This window comes from Molossus molossus, unplaced genomic scaffold (genome assembly GCF_014108415.1).
Source record: "Molossus molossus isolate mMolMol1 unplaced genomic scaffold, mMolMol1.p scaffold_m16_p_10, whole genome shotgun sequence".
NCBI lineage: Eukaryota > Metazoa > Chordata > Mammalia > Chiroptera > Molossidae > Molossus > Molossus molossus.
In genome coordinates, this window is record NW_023425345.1 from 40,700,612 (window position 1) to 40,723,265 (window position 22,654).

Here is a 22,654-nt window from a genome sequence, read left to right on the forward strand (position 1 = left end):
ATTGAGTCTGTTTCTATTTCATTTATTTTGTTCATTAGAGTCCACATACAAGTGAAATCATATAGTAGTTGTTCTCTGACTGGCTTATTTCACTTATCATAATGCTCTCCAGGTCCATCCATGCTGTTGCAAAAGGTAAGATTTCCTTCTTTTTTACGGCTGAGCAGTATACCATTGTGTAAATAAATAAACTGTAGTTTTTTTATCCACTTGTCCACTGAGGGGCATTTGGACTAATTCCAAATCTTGGCTACTGTAAGAACGCTGTGATGAACTCAGGGGTGCATACAGTCTTTCAAAACAGTGTTTGGAAGTTTTTCAGATGTATTCCCAGAAGTAGAATCGCTGGGTCTTATCAAAGTTCTCTATAGGCTTTAGGTTTCAAGTGGGGAAAAGCAAGATAATGGGACTTTGGGTTTTTAAAATTTCTTCCAATAATCTAGTGTAAGTTTGTCTACACTGGAGAGAACACATATTGGCAACTTAAGTATATACGATTAACGTACAAAGAAAGAGCAGCTTAGTAACTGATCAATTAGTAATGTATTAATGGAAGTGCTGTCCATGATCCTGTGTTTTAATCTTTTTATTTAGTAATTTAATTTTGTTACAGATGTTTCTCCTTTTTTCCCCATTGACACTCTCCTCCCCATCCTCCCCACTCCATCACCAGCTTTGTTGTCCATGTCCATCAGTTATGCATACATGCATATAAGTTCTGTGGTTTATTTCTTCCTTCCCCCCATCCCCTCTTCTGAGGGTTGTCAGTCTGTACCCTACTTCCATGTCTCTGGGTCTACCCTGTTCCTCAGATTGTTCATTATATTCCACAAATAAGTGAGATGATGTGATATTTGTCTTCCTCTGCTTGGCTTGTTTCGCTTAGGATAATACTCTCCAGGTCCCTCCATGTCGTCTCAAAGGATAAGAGATCTTCTTTCTTACAGCTGCATAGTATTCCATTGTGTATATGTACCACAGCTTTCTTATCCATTCATCTACTGATGGACATTTGGGCTGTTTCCAGATCTTAGCTATTGTAAATAGTGTTGCTATGAACATGGGAGTACATATATTCTTTATGATTGGCGTTTCAGGCTTCTTAGGCACATTCCTAGAAGTGGGTTCCCTGGGTCAAATGGCAATTCAATTTTTAATTTTTTGAGGTAACACCAGTGTTTTCCATAATGGCTGCACTGGTCTGCATTCCCACCAGCAGTGTACTAGAGTCCCCTTTTCTCCACACCCTCACTGACACTTGTTTGATGATTTGCTGATGGCGGCCATTCTGACAGGTGTGAGGTGATACCTCATTATTGTTTTAATTTGCATCTTTCTGATGATTAGTGATGTTGAGCATTTCTTCATGTCTCTTAGCCATTTGTATGTCCTTTTTGGAGAGGTGTCTATTTAGTTCCTCTGCCCATTTTTTAATTGGGTTCTTTGTCTTCCTTTTGTTGAGTTATATGAGTACTCTCTATATTTTGGAAATTAATCCCTTATCTGGTGAATTGTTGGCAATTATGCTCTCCCATACAGTGAGAGGGTTCCCTTTCCATTTTGATGGTTGTTTCTTTTGCTGTGCAGAACATTTAGTTTGATGTAGTCCCCTGTGTTCATTTTTTCCTGTTTCTCTTGCCTTAGGTGATGCTTCAGTGAAAATTCTGCTGCATATGATGTCCCAAATTATGTTGCCTACATTTTCTTCTAGGATTTTTATTGATTCATGAGTCACATTTAAGTCTTTTATCCATTTTGAGTTGATTCTTGTGTATGGTGTAAGGTGATGGTCTAGTTTCATTTATTTGCAGGTAGCTGTCCAATTTTCCCAACACCATTTATTAAAGAAGCTGTCTTTGCTCCATTGTATGCTCTTGCCACCTTTGTCAGATATTAATGGAGCATAATGTCTTGGGTCCATTTCTGGGTTCTCTGTTCTGTTTCACTGGTCTATATACCTGTTCTTGTGCCAGTACCAGGCTGTTCTGATTACAGTAGATTTGCAGTATAACCTGATATCCGGTATTGTGATCCTACCTACTTTGTCCTTCTTTTTCAAGATTGCTGTGGCTATTCGGGGTCTTTTTTGATTCCATATGAACTTCTGAAGTATTTGTTCTAGTTCTGTGAAATATGTTGTTGGTATTTTGATGGGGACTGCACTGAATCTATAGATTGATTTGAGTAATATGGACATTTTAATGATGTTAATTCTTCCAATCCATGAACAAGGTATGTGCTTCCACTTTTTTATGTCTTCCTCTATTTCTTTTTTCAATGACCTGTAGTTTTCTGCAAATAGATCCTTTACTTCTTTGGTTAAGTTTATTCGTAGGTATCATAATTTTTTTGCCACGATGGTAAATGGGATTTTTTTTAGTTTCTCTTTCTGTGAGTTCATCATTGGTGTATAAGAATGCCGTCAATGTCTTGATGTTAATTTTTAATCCTGCTACTTTGCCAAATTCATTTATTAAGTCTGGGAGATTTATGATGGAGTCTTCAAAGTTTTCTATGTATAGTACCATGTCATCTGCGAATAATGACAGTTTCACTTCCTCCTTTCCAATTTGGATCCCTTTTATTTTTTCTTCATGTCTGATTGCTGTGGCTAAGACTTCCAGTACTATGTTAAATAAGAGTGGTGAAAGTGGGCATCCTGCCTTGTTCCTGTTCTTAAGGCAAATGCTTTTAGTTTTTGCCCATGGAGTATGATGCTGGCTGTAGGTTTTTCATATATGGTCTTTATTATGTTGAGATATGATCCCTCTATTCCCACATTGCTGAGTATTTTTATCAGAAATGGGTGCTGGATTTTGTCAAATGCTTTTTCAGTGTCTATTGATATGATCGTGTGGTTTTCATCTTTCATTTTGTTTATGTGGTGTATCACATTTATTGATTTGCAAGTATTGTACCAGCCTTGCATCCTTGGGATGAATCCCACTGGGTCATGGTGAATAATTTTCTTGATGTATTGCTGGATCTGATTTGCTAGTATTTTGTTAAGGATTTTGGCATCTATGTTCATCAGGGATATTGGTCTTTAGTTTTCTTTTTGTGTAGTGTCTTCTTCTGGTTTTGGAATTAGAATTATGCTGGTCTCATAAAACGAGTTTGGAAGTCTTCCTTCTTGAATATTTTGAAATAGTTTGAGGAGAATGGGTGTTAGTGCTTAGTGCTTCTATGAATGTTCGGTAAAACTGCCTTGTGAAGCTGTCTGGGCCTGGGCTTTTGTTTGCTGGGAGAGTCTTGATTACATCTTCAATTTCCTTAATTGTTATTGGTCTGTTCAAGTTTTCTATCTTTTCCCAATCCAGTTTTGGGAGACTATGTGTTTCTAGAAATTTGTCCATTTCGCTTGGATTATCGAGTTTGTTGCCATATAGTTCATAGTATTTGTTAATGATCCTTCGTATTTCTGTGGTATCAGCCATTACTTCTCCTCTTTCATTTCTGATTTTGTGTATTTGGGTTCTCTCTCTTTGTTTCTTGGTGAGTCTAGCTAAGGGTCCATCAATCTTGTTTATCTTTCTGAAAAAAACAGCTGTTTGTTTCATTGATCCTTTGAATTGTTGGGGTTTTTTTTTGGGGGGGGGGTCTCTATGTCATTTATCTATGCTCTGACCTTTACTATTTCCTTCCTTCTACTTGCTCTGGGGTTTTCTTTTTGTTTGCTTTCTAGTTCTTTAAGTTGTGACGTTAGAGAGTCTATTAGAAATTTTTCTTGTTTCTTGAGGTAGGCCTGTATGAACTTCCCTATCAGGACTGCTTTTGCTGCATCCCACAGATTTTGTGTTGTTGTGTGTTCATTTTCACTGGTTTCCAGGAAGTTTTTAATTTCTTCCTTGATCTCCTCAGTAACCCATTCATTGTTTACTAGCATGCTATTTAGCCTCCATGTGTTCAAATTTCTTTGCATGTTCTTGTTGCAATTGATTTCTAGTTTCATGCGATTGTGATCTGAGAAGATGCTCGATATGATTTCAATCTTCTTGAACTTGTAGAGACTTAGTTTGTTTCCTAACATGTGGTCTATCTTTGGAAGATTTTTTTCCATCCCTTCACTTTCAACCTATGTGAATCTTTTGTTGTGAGGTGAGTCTCTTATAAACAGCATATATATGAGTTGTGTTTTTTTTTTTTTTATCCTCACCTCGAGGATATTTTTCCATTTTTTGTACAGATAGAGTGGGAGGGAGAGAGAGGAAGGGAGAGAGAGAGAGAAACATTGACGTGAAGGGACACATCGAGTGGCTGCCACCCGCACGACCAACCAGGGCCAGGGACAAACTGCAACCGAGGTACGTGCCCTCAGCGGGAACCGAACCCGGGTCTCTCTGTACCGCAGGCCGACGCTTTAACCGCTGAGCCAAACTAGCCAGGGCGAGTTGTGCTTTCTTATCCAATCAGCTACTCTGTGTCTTTTTAGCATTCAATCCATTTACATTTAAGGTGATTATTGATATGTTCTTATTTATTGCAATTTTTGTTTAGTGTGGTTATATTTTTCTCCTTGTTTCTTCTACTAATTACCGCAGTCCTTTTAACATTTCTTGCAGTGCTGGTTTGGTACTAATGTATTCCCTTAGCCTTTTTTTTGTCTGGGAAGCTCTTTAATTGACCTCTATTTTGAATGATAGCCTTGCTGAATAGAGTAGCCTTAGACTCAGATTCTTGTTTTTCATGACCCTGATTATTTCATGCCATTCCCTTCTGGCCTATAGTGTTTCTGTTGAGAAGTCAGCTGATAGCTTTATAGGAGTTCCTTTGAAGGTAACCTGTTGCTTACCTCTCACTGCCTTTAGGATTCTCTCTTTGTCTTTAATTTTTGGCATTTTAATTACTATGTGTCTTGGTGTGGGTCTGTTTGGGTTCTTCTTACTTGGGGCTGTGCTTCTTGAACTTGAATGCCTTCTTCCTTCACCAAATTAGGGAAGTTTTCTGTCACTATTTCTTCAAATATATTCTCTAACCCTTGCTCATTTTTTCTTTTTCGGGGACTCCTATGATGTGAATATTATTACGCTTCCAGTTGTCCCACAATTCTCTTAAGCTGTCTTCCTGTTTTTTTCCTTTTGATTTTATGATTGATTGATTTTTTTCTACCCTGTCTTCTAATTCACTGATCTGGTCCTCAGATTCCTCTAGTCTGCTGTTTAGTCCTTCCAATGTGTTCTTTTGTTTTTTTTATCCTCACCTGAGTACATTTTTTCCATTTTTTGTTCATATAGAGTGGGAGGGAGAGAGAGGAAGAGAGAGAGAGAGTGCGAGCGAGAAAGAGAAACATCGATATGAAAGGGACACATTGAGTGGCTGCCACCCGCACGACCCAACCAGGGTTGGGGACAAACTGCAACAGAGGTATGTGCCCTTAGTGGGAACCAAACCCAGGTCTCTGTGGACCGCAGGCCGATACTCTAACTGCTGAGCCAAACCGGCCAGGGCCAATGTGTTCTTTATTTCTGCTATATCATTCTTCATTTCTTCTTGGTGGTTTTTCATTTCCAGTTGGTTGATTTTCAGTGTTTCTATGTCTTTATTCATGGTGTTGATGTCCTTACTCATGCTGTTGAGCTTACTCAAGATCATGGCTCTGAATTCTACCTCTGATAACTTGCTAATTGCATTTCATTTATCTCATCTTTGGTAGAGGTCTCTTGTTCTTTTATTTGGGATTCATTTCTTTGTTTGGCTATATCAGTGGGTTTTGGAGCCTACCGAATTTTCCCTGTAAGTGTTGGTGTTCTGCTGTTTGTGGCTCCCTCTACTGGGTTTGGGTGAGCGTAGAGGACCCAGGTTAAACACCGCCATTAAGTCTTACTTTCCTGGGTAGATTTGCAAGCCCAGGAATGGTTCAATTATCCTCTAGCTTTTTGCCTGGAGGCTATTAGTTGAGGTTGTTTGAAGAGCCTTGGGTTCTCAGTTGAATGAAAATCTCCCTCAGGTGTTCAGTTTAAGAGGATTTCCTGAGTGTAGGGCAGATTCTAATTGTTAATGGGCCTCAATTTGCATTTCAATGGCCCACCTTGGTGGAGTTGAATCTCTGAGGGAGGGACCGTTGCCTCTCCCCAGAGCCTTGGGAAGGAGTAAGATGGCCACCATCCTGTGTGGCTGCAACTCAGCAAAAGCTGTGAGCACCCTCCAAATCTCGAGTGTCCCCACACAGTTCCAGTCCAGTCTGCCCTCCCTCTGCTGGAGCCCAAGGTGAGTGGCTGTGGCTGTTTTAGCACTCTGTCCCAGTCCTCTACTCTTGGAGCAGGCTTGGGATTTTAACCCTGACGGCGCTATTCACAGCTAAAACCGCCGCTGTCCGTGCATAAGCTGCTTTTCTGTTGCTTTTTCTGGACAATTTGTCTCTATTTTAGTTGTAATTCCAGTTTGGTCCTGGGAGATGGTCTGTGTAGCTTCCATTCACTCTGCCGCCATTTTGGATTCCCCATGATCCTATTTTTTTTAGTGGCTATGTGCCTACTGTATTTGTGGTCACTAAACTTCATGGAGAAATTTTTGCATTACTGGTGTCTATACTATGCATCACTGACACAAGAATTCAGGAATTAACCAAATCCATCTATTCATCATTAGATTTATTTAAATTTGATTCTGACATATTCCTTTTAAATTTGCTATCTTGCTAAGAGAAATGTCTGAGATGAATTTAATTGATGTCTTCAGAGCATTTCACCCCAACAGCAGAATATACATTCTTTTCAAGTGCACGTGGAACATTTTCTAGGATAGGTCACATGTTAGGACACAAAAGTCTCAATTCATATCAAGCGTCTTCTCTGACCATAATGATATGAAACTAGAAACTGATCACATAAAAAACACACAAAAACATGAAAGCTAAATAACATTTTACTAAACAATAAATGGGTTAACAATGAGATCAAGGAAAAATAAAAAGATATCTTAAAACAAATGAAAATGAAAACACAAGAGCCCCAAATCTATGGGACACAGCAAAAGCAGTCCTAAGGGGGAAATTAATAGCATCACAGGCCTACCTCAGAAAACAAGAAAAAACTCAAATGCACAATCTAACTTTACACTTAAAGAAACTAGAAAAAGAACATCAAAACCCAAAGTGAGTAGAATAAAGAAATAATAAAGACTGTAAATAAATAAAATAGTCTAAAAAAAAAATACAAAAGATCAATGAAACCAAGAGCTGGTTCTTTGAAAAGATAAACAAGATTGCCAATCCTTTAACCAAACTCAAAAAGAAACAAAGAGAGAGAACCCAAATAAATAAAATAAAAAATGAAAGAAGAAGTAACAACTGATTTCACAGAAACACAAGGGACTGTAAGAAAATATTACAAACAACTACAGTAAACCCTTGGTTTTTGCAAACTTCAATTTAAAGGACTTACGATCTAACAGACATAATTTCTGGGCCATATGTCATGTGTGAAAATTAACACCCATTAATTGTAAAACGCTTTTAACCAAGGTTTGCTCATAATTAAATTAACAGATTATTTTTTTGTTATTAATTCACTGTTATTTTATTTTACCTTTTTTTTCCCATTGATTATCTATTTTAGATAGAGTGGAAGGGAGGGAGGGAGAGAGGAAGGGAGGGAAACACTGATGTGAGAGAGACACATCCATAGGTTGCCTCCTGCATGACATGCCCTTGACCAGGCATTAAACCTGCAACCCTTTCAGTTGGAGGGCTGATGTTCTAGCCACTAAGCAAAATTGGCCAGTGCAATTCACTGTTATTTTTAACAAAGAGAATACATCCTATGATGGAAAAAACACTGTAGTAATTTCACCGACATAAATAAACATTACATATCTACAACCCAGTCTACATATTTAAATCCAAGAGTCACAGCTCAAAAACAACGTTGGTGAATGATTAGCATGCGATCACACTGCCTTTCATGTGGTAATTGCCCCAACCTGTGTATTTGTTTACTCGAGGTCACTGCTGAATGCATGCATTTACTAGACCTATTCAGTGTAAATTTAAAATTACAGTAATACATATAGAAAATTTTTCTTTGAAATTAAACTTTTCATACATGATTTTAATTACACAAACGTGTCTGCATAAATAAAAACACTAAACTTATTTGTCAATTTTTTAGCATATGCATTTGGAAAACCTACTTTATTATATAATAGATTTTCACCTTTAACAAACACCCCCATGCCTGAATTAGTCCATTATGTCAAGGTTTTTACAGGATATGCTAACAAATTAAACAATCTGAACTAAATGGATAAATTTCTAGTGAGATGCACTCTTCCAAAATGGAAGAATTAGGAAGAATCTGAAAATCTGAATAGACAGATTACAACTAATGAAATTGAAGCAATAATCAAAGAATTACCATCAAACAGAAATCCTGGTGCAGACGGTTTCACAGGTGAATTTTACCAAACATTCCAAGAACGAGTAACACCTATCCTTCTCAAACTATTCCAGAATGTTCAAGAGCAAGGAAGACTCCCAAACTCAGTTTACAAGGCCAGCATTATCCTAACTGCAAAGCCAGATAAGGGCACTACAAAATAAGAAAATTATAGGTCAATATCTTTGATGAACCTAGATCTAAAATCCTCAACAAAATAGCAAACCAGATTCATCAATACATTAAAAGGATCAGTGTGAAGTGGTTAGAGCATTGATTTCTGGTCAAGGGCATGACCTGGGTTGCAGGTTCAATCCCCAGCCCCAGTGGGAGGTGTGTAAGGAGGCAACCAATCGATGTGTCTCTCTCACATCAATGTTTCTCTATTGCTTTCTCCCTCCCTCTTTAAAAATCAATGACAAAATATCTTCAGGTGAGGATTAACAACAAAGAATAAACTGTATCTCATACTCACAACTGTGAACCTACTTTTGCCCACCCCTGTATCATACAGCTAGGAGCAAACCAACTCAATAAGGAAGCAGGCTGCCCCACTCATGAAGTCCCCCCTTTAAAAAGCCACGAATAACCTTGATAACTGACCACTTGAGTGACCCCATGAAACCGTAGGCACCCCATCCTACCACCAACAAAGGCAGAGCGCCAGGTCTACACTCGCTCCCCCCTCTTCATCTGGGAACTCACTGTGTGGCCCTCAAAGTGCCATGTACACTCCAAGACTTGGAATAAATCTTGTTCTTCCAAAGGCTCCAATGGTTGCTGCTGAGGTGCGTCTGGCATCTTAACAAGGGCCGGTCCAGCCACAACACTGGCTCCTGTCCAGGAAATGTCTGTGGGGCCTCACCACAGGTAGTATGGACCCACCTGAGCCCCCACAGGCATTTTTAGCCAACAGTATCACTATCAATAGGTGGAGACTGACACAACCATTGGCGGAGTTGGTAGGATTACATGATTGCACCTGCAATTATCTGAGGGGGATGCCCTTTAGCCTGGACTGGCTTACTAACTGGCTAACCCCAGTGGGTACCACCACTTAGGAAGGCAGCCCACTTGCTGGTATGTGCTTGCATACTGTCTCTGCCATGTGTTGCCTGTGGTATCTACCACAAAATGTCATAGCTGCCATAAAATTCAGTGATCACAGAACAGTGTAATCAACGCCATATGGTCTAACAAGATGATTAGACCACTTAATTGATGACGAATGTACATGAGGGTCCTTCGTGCCTTGAGCCAAGTTGAACTAAGTGAAGCTATTATCACTCCCCCCAGGTGAACCTTTGAGCTAAAGGCTTTCTGAAGAAAAGGATATTCCAGTGGGCGAGGAGGAGGAAGACCTTCTGCTGCCACCAGAGTGCTGAGTCACACCAGGACTGTGTCCTAACCTGGATAAGTCGAATAGTCTTGCAGTAGGAAACTGACGGAATCATGAAAGGGAAACACAGCCAAGGCTATACCTTATGACCACTACATTTGCCGTTGTCCATCTTTGTGACCCCAACCTGATGAAATATCATGAGTTCAATCTCTGGAGTGATGTTGCTAAACAATTAATGAACAAATACAAATGTCCTGAACATCTTGTGCCAGTGCCTCCTAAGACCCTGAGAAGCTGCACCAGCTCCTGATAAATGCAACACCCCTCTAGAAGTTTCCCGGGCATTGCTTAGTGCTGCCGTGTACTAACACACCAACTCTGGTGTTAATCTCCAGAAAGACCTAGCGCTTTCCCAAAGACCCCGGGGTGTCGATCGCACTAGTGGATGCAGACCCCAATCCTGGGGAGGTCAGCTGGAAAGGGACGTAGCCTATAAAGAAGGCTCATAGGGACATCTTCCATAAATTTTCTGGTAACAACACATAAGATTCAAGGTAATGAAGAAAATCACAAAGTAAAAATTGAGATAATAAATTACATTTTAACTGAAATTCTGAAATTCCTTAAAGAATTTGTACAGCAGGAAAGAGAGAAGGGAGCTGATTGGCTATTGAAGGTTTTTGGAACCTAAGTTGTTACTCATGGCTGCCAAAATGAACCTAGTAGCTGGTATCTCTAAAAAACCTAAATCTATAAACATCAAGACACCCATCCAGGCTATATCTATTTCATTTGAGATACCACATATCCTCGGCTTTCCCCTGAATGGGGCTGAACAAGGTAACATCTTCATTAGGCATTCTGACACCAAGGGAAAAGTTGACAGAGTTATCGAGGCCTCTAGTGAGGGTGAAGACACAGAAAGGAAGGCAGAGGCCCCTGAAGTCACTGGCATTCACACCAGGGCCCTCCCTCTCCTCACCTGGGTGTTTACTGGCTGGCACTGTGCCCATCCTTCCATCACTTTGATTACTGCTAAGGCTCACAGTGAACGGAAACACTAGATGAGGCCTGTCTGCTACTGTGCAAAATTGGCATGGTCCAATGGGTTTATCCTTTCTGTGACCCTAGTGACCCAAAGACCCCTTTTCATTTCTAACTCTGAAGAAGCCCCATTTGGCTGAATCCAGAGAATTCTTTTCCCAAGGCACTTCCCCTAGTTATGTAGCAGTGCTCCATTTATTGGGACTTCAAAACCATTTGAAAGGCACCGGCGGGGGGTGGGGGGGGTGGGGGTGGGGCTGACATGGTTGCTAGACAGCAAAACCCACTCAAATACCCAGATACTTCAAACTTATGCACCTACACCTGCTACCCCTAGGATCTCCCTTGAACATTTTCCTCAATAAAAAGGGTTCCCCACTTCCTCCCCAAGACACCCCCAACCTAATGTTGCCCCTTACAGGAATACACAGGCTAACTTCTACTGGGAGTTATGAAACCCTGAGGTTCCTGACTACTTAATCTCTGGACGGCCAGTCTCTAAACTCCAGGCCCTGAAACTACATTCTCTTAGCTACAGCCCTCTCTACTGTCCATCCTCTTGCCCACAGCTGCCCTCTAGCCACTTCCCTAACCTCCAGCTGGCAGCCACCGAAGACTCCACCCTAGAAACTGGTAGCTCCCCAGCATTTGTCCCACCTCTTGGGGATAATTACCCCTATACCAATTTGGTAGTCTACTGGGACAATAAAAATGCAGTCCTTTTTGGTCCTACTAGACACTGGAGCCCAAATCACTGTATTTCCAGGCCATCTCTCTAAATTCAGAAAAGGGAGCCCCGCCTCCAGGGCACTGCCAGTAAAATAATCAAAGATGTACCAGTCCATTAGGATGTAAGCTTTGGAACCATTCACCTCAGACTCCTCTGATGGTGGCCCCTTGAATCTCCCTTTCCCGACTGTAGGCACAGGAGCACTGACATGCCACCATGCCACATGGAACAAGCCCAGGTTCTCCCACTTCCTGGTGGGACTCACCAAATGGGTGCTGGGGACTCTTCCTACTCTGGTTAAGATGGTAAATACCGCCCCTCCCCCCGCGTCATTACCAACTTAAACAGGGCACTGAAGGTCTATATCCTGTTATTAAAGATTTGCTTAGGTTGGGAGTCATGTAGCCCACAATCACTTTCAATAACCCCATTTTGCTGAAATTTGACTTAATTAATGTGCTCTGTTCCCATCATACAGGAATCTCAGGCCGAATTTACTTAAAAAATAAAATAAAACTTTTGAAGGGGCTTAACGTCCATTTATACAGCTCCCAATGGGATAAACAACCCTGCAAATGCACATAATCTCTGCTGCCAAGATTTAAATAACTCACGATTGGAAAACTGCAGTTTTTGGCATTATACTGATGATATCATGGTGAGAGAAGCACACCTTCTAAGGTATGGGCAAATTTATACACCGTCACATACCACCTACACCAGTGTGGCTGGGCAGCTGCTCCTCACAAGATCCAAGGCTGAGCCTTGTCAAGTTTCTGGGCATTATCTGGCTCTCTGAGGGCCAAGAAATCCCCCCAGCAGTCAAACATCAATTACTCACACAGACAGCTTCAACACACACGAGGCCTTTTCATGTTCTGAAGGCAACACATCCTTCGCCTCTCACTGACTATTTGCCCTATATACACAACCACAAGGAATCAAATGCAAGTCTGCCACCTTCCCTGGGGCGAGACCCAACAATGAGTTTTAGAAGCTGCCCAGCAGGCAGTCCAACAAGCCTTACCTTTAGCCCAGCCTGGCTCCACATTCAAGTCAGTCCTTGACCATACCTGATCACACCTCCTGGAGTCTCTGGACCAAACATGAGTCTACCTGATTTCCAGGGGGTTTTGGGTTAAGCACTTACCCCTAACAGTAGCCCGTGAGCACCAATTTCTGGCATCTCATTGGGTTCTTTTAGAAACCAAGGCCCTGCCCTGGCCAGTTTGGCTCAGCGGTTAGAGCGTCGGCCTGCGGTCCGGAGAGACCCGGGTTCGGTTCCCGCTAAGGGCGCGTGCCTCGGTTGCAGTTTGTCCCCGGCCCTGGTCGGTTGTGCGGGTGGCAGCCACTCGATGTGTTCCTTTCACATCGATGTTTTTCTCTCTCTCTCTGTTCCTCTCTCTCCCTCCCACTCTACCTGAACAAAAAATGGAAAAATGTCCTCGGGTGAGGATTAAAAAAAAAAAGAAAGAAACCAAGGCCCTGACTGGCTAGTACTGCTCCACACTCAAGTTCCTATAATGCCCTGGGTTAGAGATGCTTCCCAGTAGTAGCTTGGCAAAGCCACTGATGCTTCCTTGGTAAAAAAGAAATAATATCGATTTGTTTGGTACGTGCCTCTAGCGGAAACCGAACCCAGGACTCTCATGCTCCAACCACTGAGCAAAACCGGCCAGGGCAAAAAAAAAAAAGTATCTTAAGGAGAGCTACATCTGATGTCAAGGACTTTATAGGAGTATGTGGCCTCCCACACGCTCAGCTGCTTGCCCTATAACGTTGAGGCTTGTTTCCTCCTCCTCTGGCCTCTTGGGGAGCCCTTTGGGACCAACTGCTGATATGGACAGACAGTATTCTTCACCAATGGCAGCTTACAAAATGCAGTTCAGTGCAGGGCTGTGGCATTTCACCCGGCCTCCAGCATCTCTCTAGTGTAAGGGGATTTCTGGCGCAGCCCAATTAGCAGAACTTGTAGGGGTTCACCTAGCCCTTAAGAGAGCCATAAAAAGGGGACTTTTGCAGATCCACATTTTCAGAGTTTTGGGCTATTGCTTACCACCTTGCAGTTCAGTCTGACCAATGGCTAAGGGGTAACTTTCTCATATGAAGACAAACTCATTTGAGATACCCAGCAATGAAGGAACCCTCAATTCATATCACTGTTATTCGTGTTTCTGCCCACAAGCTGCTCTATACTTGAAGATATTTTCAACAATACACAGACTCCCTCACTGAGCCTTCTATACTCTGCATGGTGCAGACTCCTCAGGGTACCAACCCTTCCCACCGGCCCGAGAAATGGGCCCCACAATCTCAAGTCACAGAGAAATTCATGCCTTAACAACTTGGGTTCAAATGAGGGGACTCCCCTTCTCCTTGGTGGCAGCCAAAGTTGTGATAAATGATTGCATTTTCTGCTCTCAAACCAAACAATGGAGGCCATCCATAAGGGGAGATACTTCCCGGGGGGACCAACCATACTCCTGCTAGCAGACTGATTTCATTGCCCACTGTCCTCCTTTTGCTGGGCTTTCAGATATGCCTCCACAACCATTAAATATTTACTAGGGACTCTCCTTGGCGACTCCCACCCAGAATTCCTCTTAAAAACAGGTATAGGTAAATCTCATTTTATTGTGCTTCACAGATGTTGTGTTTTGTTAGAAATCAAAGATAAGACCTAACACCAGCAAAAAGATTACAAAGATTGCTTTACTGCCCTGGCCGGTTTGGCTCAGTTGTTAGAGCATCAGCCTGTGGTCCAGAGAGACCCGGGTTCGGTTCCCACTAAGGGCATGTACCATGGTTGCAGTTTGTCCCCGGCTCTGGTTGGGTTGTATGGGTGGCAGCCACTCGATGTGTCCCTTTCACGTTGATGTTTCTCTCTCTCCCTCCCTCCTACTCTATCTGAACAAAAAATGGAAAAATGTCTTCCGGTAAGGATAAAAAAAAAAAAAAAAAAAAGATTGCTTTACTGCGGTGGTCTGCAACTGAACCCACAATAGCTTCAAGGTCTGCCTGTAAACTTTTTCCTTATAAAATTTATTCTCATTCTCTTTAGATTGCCACACATTATTGACTCTGACCAGAGTACCCACTTCACCTCTCCAGAGACTCAGTAATGAGCTCTCCAACCGAACGTTCTTTGGAACTTCCATGGGGACTACTGCCTCCAGGCAGTGGCCTCTGAGCGCCAGGCGGCTTCTTCACGTAGCCGCTCCTACATTACGTTCAGGCAGGTGATTCCCTACATGGACCGAACTCTTCCCCAGGCCCTCATCTTGCTTAATTATTACTCCCTGGGGAAATACGTACCCTAAACGTCAACTATTATACACTCCCCCAAATCCCACTTTTGATCACATCTAGGAGTCAAGCTTTTACTTCCATGACAATGTTGATTTATTTTTCCTCTGGCTCATCTTCCACTTCCTACTAGGTTTTTTGATCACTTTGCCATCTGCTTCACAGTGAGGACTTGATCAAGGGTGGACAGTCCAATATGAGCCCTTCGTTGTTGAATGACCCCTACCTAGCCCAGGACCAATACCCCAACTGGAGAGCCACACGGGAGGATCACAAACCGCTATGTGGCCACCACTCCAGTGAATGGACTTCTCACTGAAGAGGACATTGCCTCAGATGACATCACCTTCTCAAGAGTTTGCCATTGGAGATGACTATGCCCCCTACACTAGAGATGACACCTGAGGGACATATCACCATGTTGGAGGCCTCACCACTTGCCCAGATGACCACTCTCCCTAGTCTACCTCAAACTTGGCTAAATGCTGAAACGGGGATTAAGACTTTTCAGGAACAATGGACTCAATGTATTGTCCTGATTCCATCAGGGGACTCACTGGAATATCCCCAAATCTGCCTGGCGTTTGCCTGCTGACCCTACTCTGTACTGAGATGTCTATCAAACTTCCTCTGCCTACTGCAGGGCACCATTGCATCAAATCTGCCCGCTGTGGCAGGCCGAAATGTGCATTCAGAACCAGAATCCTGCCTTGCTAGAAATACCACCCATTAGACTGTTTGCCCTCACCAGTTCTCCTTGACCTTCTGAGTCTGTGAGCTTACACAAAGGTTTCCAACCATGACGTCTGCTAGCCAACACTAGCCCCCACCAACACTATCATGACTTCTTGCATCACACTTCCCCCTATACATTCCACAATGCCAGCAAGACACTTCACAAATGCCACCACCATTTATATCCAGTGGGCTAGAGGGCCACCCACACACTGGGAATCAGAAATTGCTGGGCCAATTATTTGGCTCCAATTGCTTGAACCCTACCAGAAATGCTTATCCTCCTGATACACAGGCACACCTTGGAGACATTGTGGGTCTGCTTCTAGACCTCTGCAATAAAGTGAGTTGGGATCTTTTTTGCTGCTGGTGTCCTGCTTTCAGTTTGTAAAAACGCAACATCTGTGAAGTGCAACTGTATGAAGTGCAACAAAATGAGGCTTGCCTGTATTCAATTTCAGCCAATTCCATTTGACAACCATGTTTCTGAGCTGGCTTCTCTTCAGTTAGATGCCTCACACATTTCCCACCCCGACTGCTCTTCAAGGGGTTGTTCTGTGCCCTCCCCAGACCTGATGCGGCACGTACATCGATGACTCAGCACAAGTTCAAACCTACTTACATCAGACAGCCCAACACGTTAAAATCTTCCACAATGAATTACCCAAATATGTCAGCAGATTCCCACAGACCACTGACTTATTTTCATGGCTGGACCCTTCAGGGTGGAGACAATGAGTACAGACTGGATTTCAGACCACTGTTTGTATAATATTACAGGATTTGTTATTATAACCCTAATCAGATGTTTACTCTCTTGGTTAGACAAGAGATTCTAACCCCGACTTTTAACATATCCGCTACAAGACTATTAATGTTTTCACCATTAATCTGATGCCTTGGTGTCACAGGTTAGATTGTAGTGCAAATACCTGACATTCGGCTTTTGATCGCCAAGGTATCCACGTCAAAGCCATCCACCCTGAGTAAACATGCTGCCAGCTGTACGGCACAGCTAGCAGCCAACACGTAGATAAGAAAGCAGGCTGCCCCGCTCTGAAGTTCCCCTTCTGGAATGCCCTGGGTAACCTAGACAACTGATCACTCGAGTGACCCTGCTTCTCCAGTCCTACTCCTTTTTTTTTTTTATTATTATTTTTAATCCTCATCCGAGGACATTTTTCCATTTTTTGTACAGACAGAGTAGGAGGGAGAGAGAGGAAGAGAGAGAGAGGGAAACATCGATGTGAAAGGGACACATCGAGTGGCTGCCACCCGCACGACCAACCAGGGCCGGGGACAAACTGCAACCGGGGTACATGCCCTTAGCGGGAACCAAACCCGGGTCTCTACGGACCGCAGGCGGACGCTCTAACCGCTGAGCCAAACCGGCCAGGGCTCCAGTCCTACTCCTAATTCCCACTTTTATGTTTTAAATTCACCAATAGAGTGAACCCGTGAAACCTTAGGCACCGCATCCACGGCCCCACTAAAGGCAGACCCCCAGGTCCACACTCCTTCCTCTCTCTTCCTCTGTCTACCTTGCTGTGAGGCCCTCCAGGACCTGTGAGTAATAAATCTTGTTTTCAAAGTTTCCTGATGGTTGTTGCTAAAGTACATCTGCAATAAGAATAAGAACCACAGAGGCCAGTATAGTCGCACTATTGGCTCTGGCTTGGGGAGAAATGTCTATGGGGCTCCCCAAAAGTAGTATGGGCCCAGGTGAACACCTCATGCATTTCTAGACAACAGCATCACTATCAATAGTCTGAGACCCACACTACGATAAGTTTCAGCAACAACTGGAAAAGCCAATTCTATGTTTAGCCATTCTGGCAGTGTACAGTGACATTTTACTGTGCCTTTTTCTTACACATTTCTTCTCATTATTAGCCTGAGCAACCTTTTCACACGTTTTTGGCCTTTTGGATAGAATCTTAATGAAATGCCTGTTCAAGTCTCTTCTCATATTTCTACTGGGTTGTCAGTCTTTTTCTCATTGGCTTACAGAAATTCTTTATATTAATTTGAATATAAATTATTTGTCAATTAGTTACACGTACTGAAAATAAATTCTCACTCTTAAAGATGAACTTTTATTTATTTACTTATTTTTTTTTATCCTCACCCGAGGACACTTTTTCATTCTTTGTTCAGATAGAGCAGGAGGGAGAGAGAGAGAGAGAGAGAAACATCGATGTGAAAGGGACACATCGAGTGGCTGCCACCCGCACGACCAACCAGGGCCGGGGACAAACTGCAACCGAGGCACATGCCCTTAGCGGGAATCGAACCCGGGTCTCTCCGGACCGCAGGCCGACACTCTAACCGCTGAGCCAAACCGGCCAGGGCTAAAGATGAACTTTTGATGAACTGATCTTTATTTTAATTTACTCTAGTTTATCAATCTTTTTCAGTATCACATTTGAGAGTCTTTCCCTATCCCAGTCATGAAGATATTTTCCTATTTATTGTCTAAAAGCTTTATTGTTTTGTCTTTTGTAATAGATTTAGGTTGATAATCCACTTGCAATTGATTTTTGTGTAGTGTGAGGTTAAGTTTTATTATTTTCCCCATATAAGACATCTAATTATCCAAGTGATATTTATTGAAAAGAATGTCTTACCCCACTGTTCTGCAGTGCCAAAGATGTCAGGTGAATATACATGCTGGAGTCTGTCTGGATTCTCTAATCTGTTCCATTGATCTCTTTACTTAACCGTACATTTAAACCTGTACTTTAAAATCTAAAGGTAAGTATAAGAATTAATGAGTGTTTAACAGGGTTGCTGAATACATAGAAAATAATTCTATGTCTATATATCAGAGCCAAAAAGAAAATAAAAATTTCAAAAAGAATCAGTTCTCAATACATCAAAGCCTTAGCATTGTATAATCAACTGTGCTAGTAAAAATCTAAAGGGAAAAATAGAAACCCTTAATTACTATAGTTTTATAAGGCATGTCTCCCGTTCTGTTCTTAAAAATGTCTTGTCCAGTTTCAGCCCTTTCAATTTCCATAAATCTTAGAATGAGCTAGTCAAGTTCCACAAAATTCAAGCCTACTTAGATATGGTTGGAATTGCACTGAATACATGGATCAAACCTAGTAGTTCTATCAAAATATGACTCTCCATTTATGTAGGTCTTCTTTACTTTTCCTCAATAGTGGTTTTATTGTTGTCGAAAATACGGCTGCTTTATTTCTAAATGCACCCTGTAAAGAATGCCGCTTCCCACTGTTTCACTTCATCTACTGGAATTTACTCCAAATACTGATCTAGTTAACACTCAGCTAGGAAAACTGCATTCCAGGGTACCTGCAGTTCCTGTAGTTTCTCCTTGGGGATAAAATCCTCAGGGAGCCAAAGTCTAACAGCCAGCAATTTAATCTGTTTGCAGAATCTTTTTTTAAAGAAAAAAAAGCAATGGGCACACCAATTAAGGAAAGTTCATTCTGAACATATCCATTTTTGAGCATCTCCTCCAGAATAATTTTGCCTTTTACTATTTTTCCAGACCTAGTCCTCCTTTTTTATATTTACCTTCGTAATTTGTGGTAATTATATCAGTAACCTGCAATAGAGAAATGGGTTCTGGATTTGAAGTCAGATGATAAAAATTCAGTTCTTACCTGCATGTCCTTTTTTTTAAACTAATTTTTTTATTTCTCAGTTACAGTTGACATACAGTATTATATTAGTTACAGGTGTACAACCCAGTGATTTCCTCAACAGTGTTTCTGAATGTTCTTCAAGAAAGTTTTATACATTTAAAAAAATGTAAAGAATTATTTCCAGATTATTTTGATAGTCATATAAAAATTATATAGTTTTTGAAAAAATTGGGTATATTTTGTTGCAGGTGTATTTGTTTTCTCATTAATTTAATTCTTTCAAGAGTTTAAGATAATGTGAATTAATGAGAAAATCATTTTTTAAAAAGCTCTTCAAAAAGTGTTTTTAAGGACAAAGGTAAAAGAAGGTTTAGTCAAGTTTAAGATGAAAGGAGTGAAAAAACTAGAATATGCAAGCTATATGTCCTAAGTACTTGCCAGCGGTAGATCACAACCTTAACTCTAAGTTTTCTAGCAACCACAGTGGTTTTCTGTTTTAACCAGCTAAGAGTGTTTAACTTTAGAACAGTTACAATTACAATGTTCTGTAATGTAACTGTTTATGCCTTAAACAGAATCTAAGTAAAAAAAAAAAACCACAAAAAAACTATAAAGCATACATAGAGATGAAATTATATCACGAGCTTTTGAAGTTATTTTTTTCTCAGCACACTATTAAGAACTCACCTTTCCACCGAATCATCTGGTTGCCTGACAAAGAATTGATACAATTCAAATGGAGAAGTCTTATCTCTGTTTAGCCAAACAGCATTGCCAGCAGACTTGCCCAGTTTTGCTCCAGCTGTACTTGTAATCAGAGGAACAGTGATTCCAAATACGTCTTCTCCAGTCAACCTATACATAAAGAAGAACTTCATTAGCTCTTTCAGGTACAGGTGGTGGTAGCAGGTTCTGCTAATCACTCTTCAAATTTCAGTGTGTGGTCTCTTGCTCTAAGAAAACTTATGGGACCTTTTAGATCTAGATTTCTGTCTCTCTTACTGCTTTGACAGCATCAGAGCTCAAGTAGAGGCTACTCAAGGAGGCCTATATATATGCTCAGGTATAAACAAAAGCAGTTTCTCAAATCAGAAACAGAAAGAACTACTTGGTGAAGCAAAACATGCCATCCGAGTCCTGACTAGTGGTCTATTTCCTGCAGAGCTCTAGAATACATCCCATTGTCTAAAACTTTAGCCCTTTAGTTCTCATTGGCCAGTGATAATATTAACATTATTATGGGGGGGGGGGGGGAACCAACAAGGGTTTGAAAAAAGGGCGTCATTTCACAATCCTAATAGTGCATCACTGGCTATTTCGTGTGTAAATTATTTGGTCCCAGGATTGCTCCTGAGACGCTTACTTGTTAATGAACTCGTATCCTGACATGATGTTGCCCAGCTGATCAGATCCACCCAGCTGGACTCGGCATCCGTAACGCTGAAACAGGTAGTAGAAATCATAGGCCTGGAGCACCTGGTAGAAGAACTCGGACAAGCTCATGCCCTCGGGGCTCTTGAGCCGAGTTTGGACGCTCAGCCGGCTCAGCAGCGTGCCCATGCGGAAGTGGCCGCCCACTGACGTGAGGAAGTCCACCAGGTGCTGCTCCTGGTACCAGGCCGAGTTGTCCAGCACCGTGAAGCTGCCCCAGGGCCGCCCATTAGAGAAGAGCTGCTGGTGATTAGCCGCTAGGGTCTCGAGCCCTCGGCGTAGGGCGCGCGCGTTGCTTCCCACGCGCTCGGCATCCAGCGCCTCGCGCTCCCTGGTGCGGCCGCTCGGGTCCCCCAGGCGCGCCGTGGCACCCCCCACCAGCGCGATCACGTTGTGGCCGGCTCGCTGGAAGTGAAACAGGCCCAGCAGCGTCAGCAGGTGCCCCACATGAAGAGAGTCCGCCGTGGGGTCGAAACCGCAGTAGATGGTCTGGGGAAAGGCGCCCGCCGTGCTACGGTGGAAGAGCTCTGGGAGCTCTGTCTTCGTACCCTTCTCGGGGAAGAACTCGTTGAACAAACCCCGAGCCTTTTGCACCGCCAGCAACCCCCTATTGCCCGAATGTGCTTCACGCAGCCCCAGTGGCAATACCGCCAACGGCCCTGGGGTACAAAACCACCGGCCTAAAGAAAAGCACCGCAACATGGGCGCCGCCATCTTGGTGGTGGCGCGAAAGGACTGCTGGGATCATCGCCACGCCGCTGAGAGCCCGCCGGCCTCCTGCAAATTGGTACACAGCTGCAGTGGTTTTGTGCGCATGCGCGCAGAGTGAGGCCGTTACTTAGTTACGCCGCTGGCGTTCGAGGCATTCATTGGCGTTCTAACTATCCAAGGGGGTTTTCGCTTCAAGTCTAGTCACTTTGAACTCCCTAGAACTTAATTTCTTCATCTGTAGTGTGTTTGTTATAATAGTTCCTACCTCACAGGGCTGTTGTGAGGATTAAGAATGAAAGCACTTGGCACATAGCGGGCTACAAATGTTAGCTTTTGTTTAAATTTCCACATTAAAAATTGTGATGCGCAAGTTTTTTTGAAGTCTCGTTTCGATACTAAAACGTGTTCGCAGAGGTTGTGGGGTTAGGAATTGGTTTAATTTCTTGGAGAGAGGCGGAGTTGACACCGAGACATGACTCCTGAATGCTGATTCCCCGAGCGGGTGAGAGCGCCCCAGTCCCGGTGTTCACGAGCGTGTCCAGCAGGTGGCAGTCTTGTCCAAGCTACAGCGAGAGAAAAGTCAACGTGACCAACGCAGACAGCCCTGTTTTATTTATTTATGCAGGTAAGCAGACGGAACGTAGCTTTAGCGGAAGTGGATTCAGATCAGTAGTCGCACTGTCACAGCACTGCCAGGTGCAATCAGTACTCCATTCCCTGCCAGCCAGGAAATGGACTCTGAAACCCCATTTTAGAGTCTCATTGCTAGGACCACTTTCAATACCAACTGTCTTAGGTTGAGTTCCTTGGGACGCAGACTCCAGTTGGAGATTTGTGTGCAGGAAGAATATTGGGGTGTGCTCTTGGGAACAACATCTGTAATGGAGTGATGGAAGCAGGGTTGGGTAGAGGGAGAAACTGAACCGTGAACAATGTGAAGTAGAGGCCTCAGACAATACCATAGGGGGCTCTGGAGCTGGGATTTCTACTCATTCTGAATTGAGGCAGGGGGGCAGGCCTTTGCACCCTGTTTTTAATCAGCCATTAAATGTGGGATGCTGGGGGGAAAGGAGGTAAACCTTGGGCAAGGCTTTGGCAGAGGACAAGATGCAGAAGAGGACTCCGCCGTGAGCCAGCAGCACCGATATTCTCAGCAGCTGGGCGGTGGAGGGACTTGGTCCTGAAGCAGGAATCTGGGCCATGCTCCAAACCATTCTCTACAGAACCTATCCCCTTCTTAACATTATAAAGTCATTTAACAAAATGAAATATTTTAGTTTTTATTTTTTTGTTAATCCTAACCAGAGGATATTTTTTTCCCTTAATTTTCCCCCCTTTTTTTTAGAGAGTGGAAGGAAGGAAG

At 42.7% G+C, this 22,654-nt stretch overlaps 1 protein-coding gene across 2 annotated transcripts in view; it reads right to left on the reverse strand.

The window, feature by feature from the left end:
• YARS2 (tyrosyl-tRNA synthetase 2) overlaps positions 1-21,314 on the reverse strand; it is a 44,117-nt gene extending 22,803 nt beyond the window's left edge. For both annotated transcript variants that reach the window (XM_036252785.1, XM_036252786.1), the window contains exons 1-2: positions 20,513-21,314; positions 19,837-20,004 (exon numbers count right to left, since the gene is read on the reverse strand). In XM_036252785.1, the coding sequence (XP_036108678.1) occupies positions 19,837-20,004; positions 20,513-21,294 (950 nt within the window). In that variant the 5' untranslated portion in view covers positions 21,295-21,314. The remainder of the gene's footprint in view (positions 1-19,836; positions 20,005-20,512) is intronic.
• Between the last annotated feature and the right edge of the window lie 1,340 nt (positions 21,315-22,654).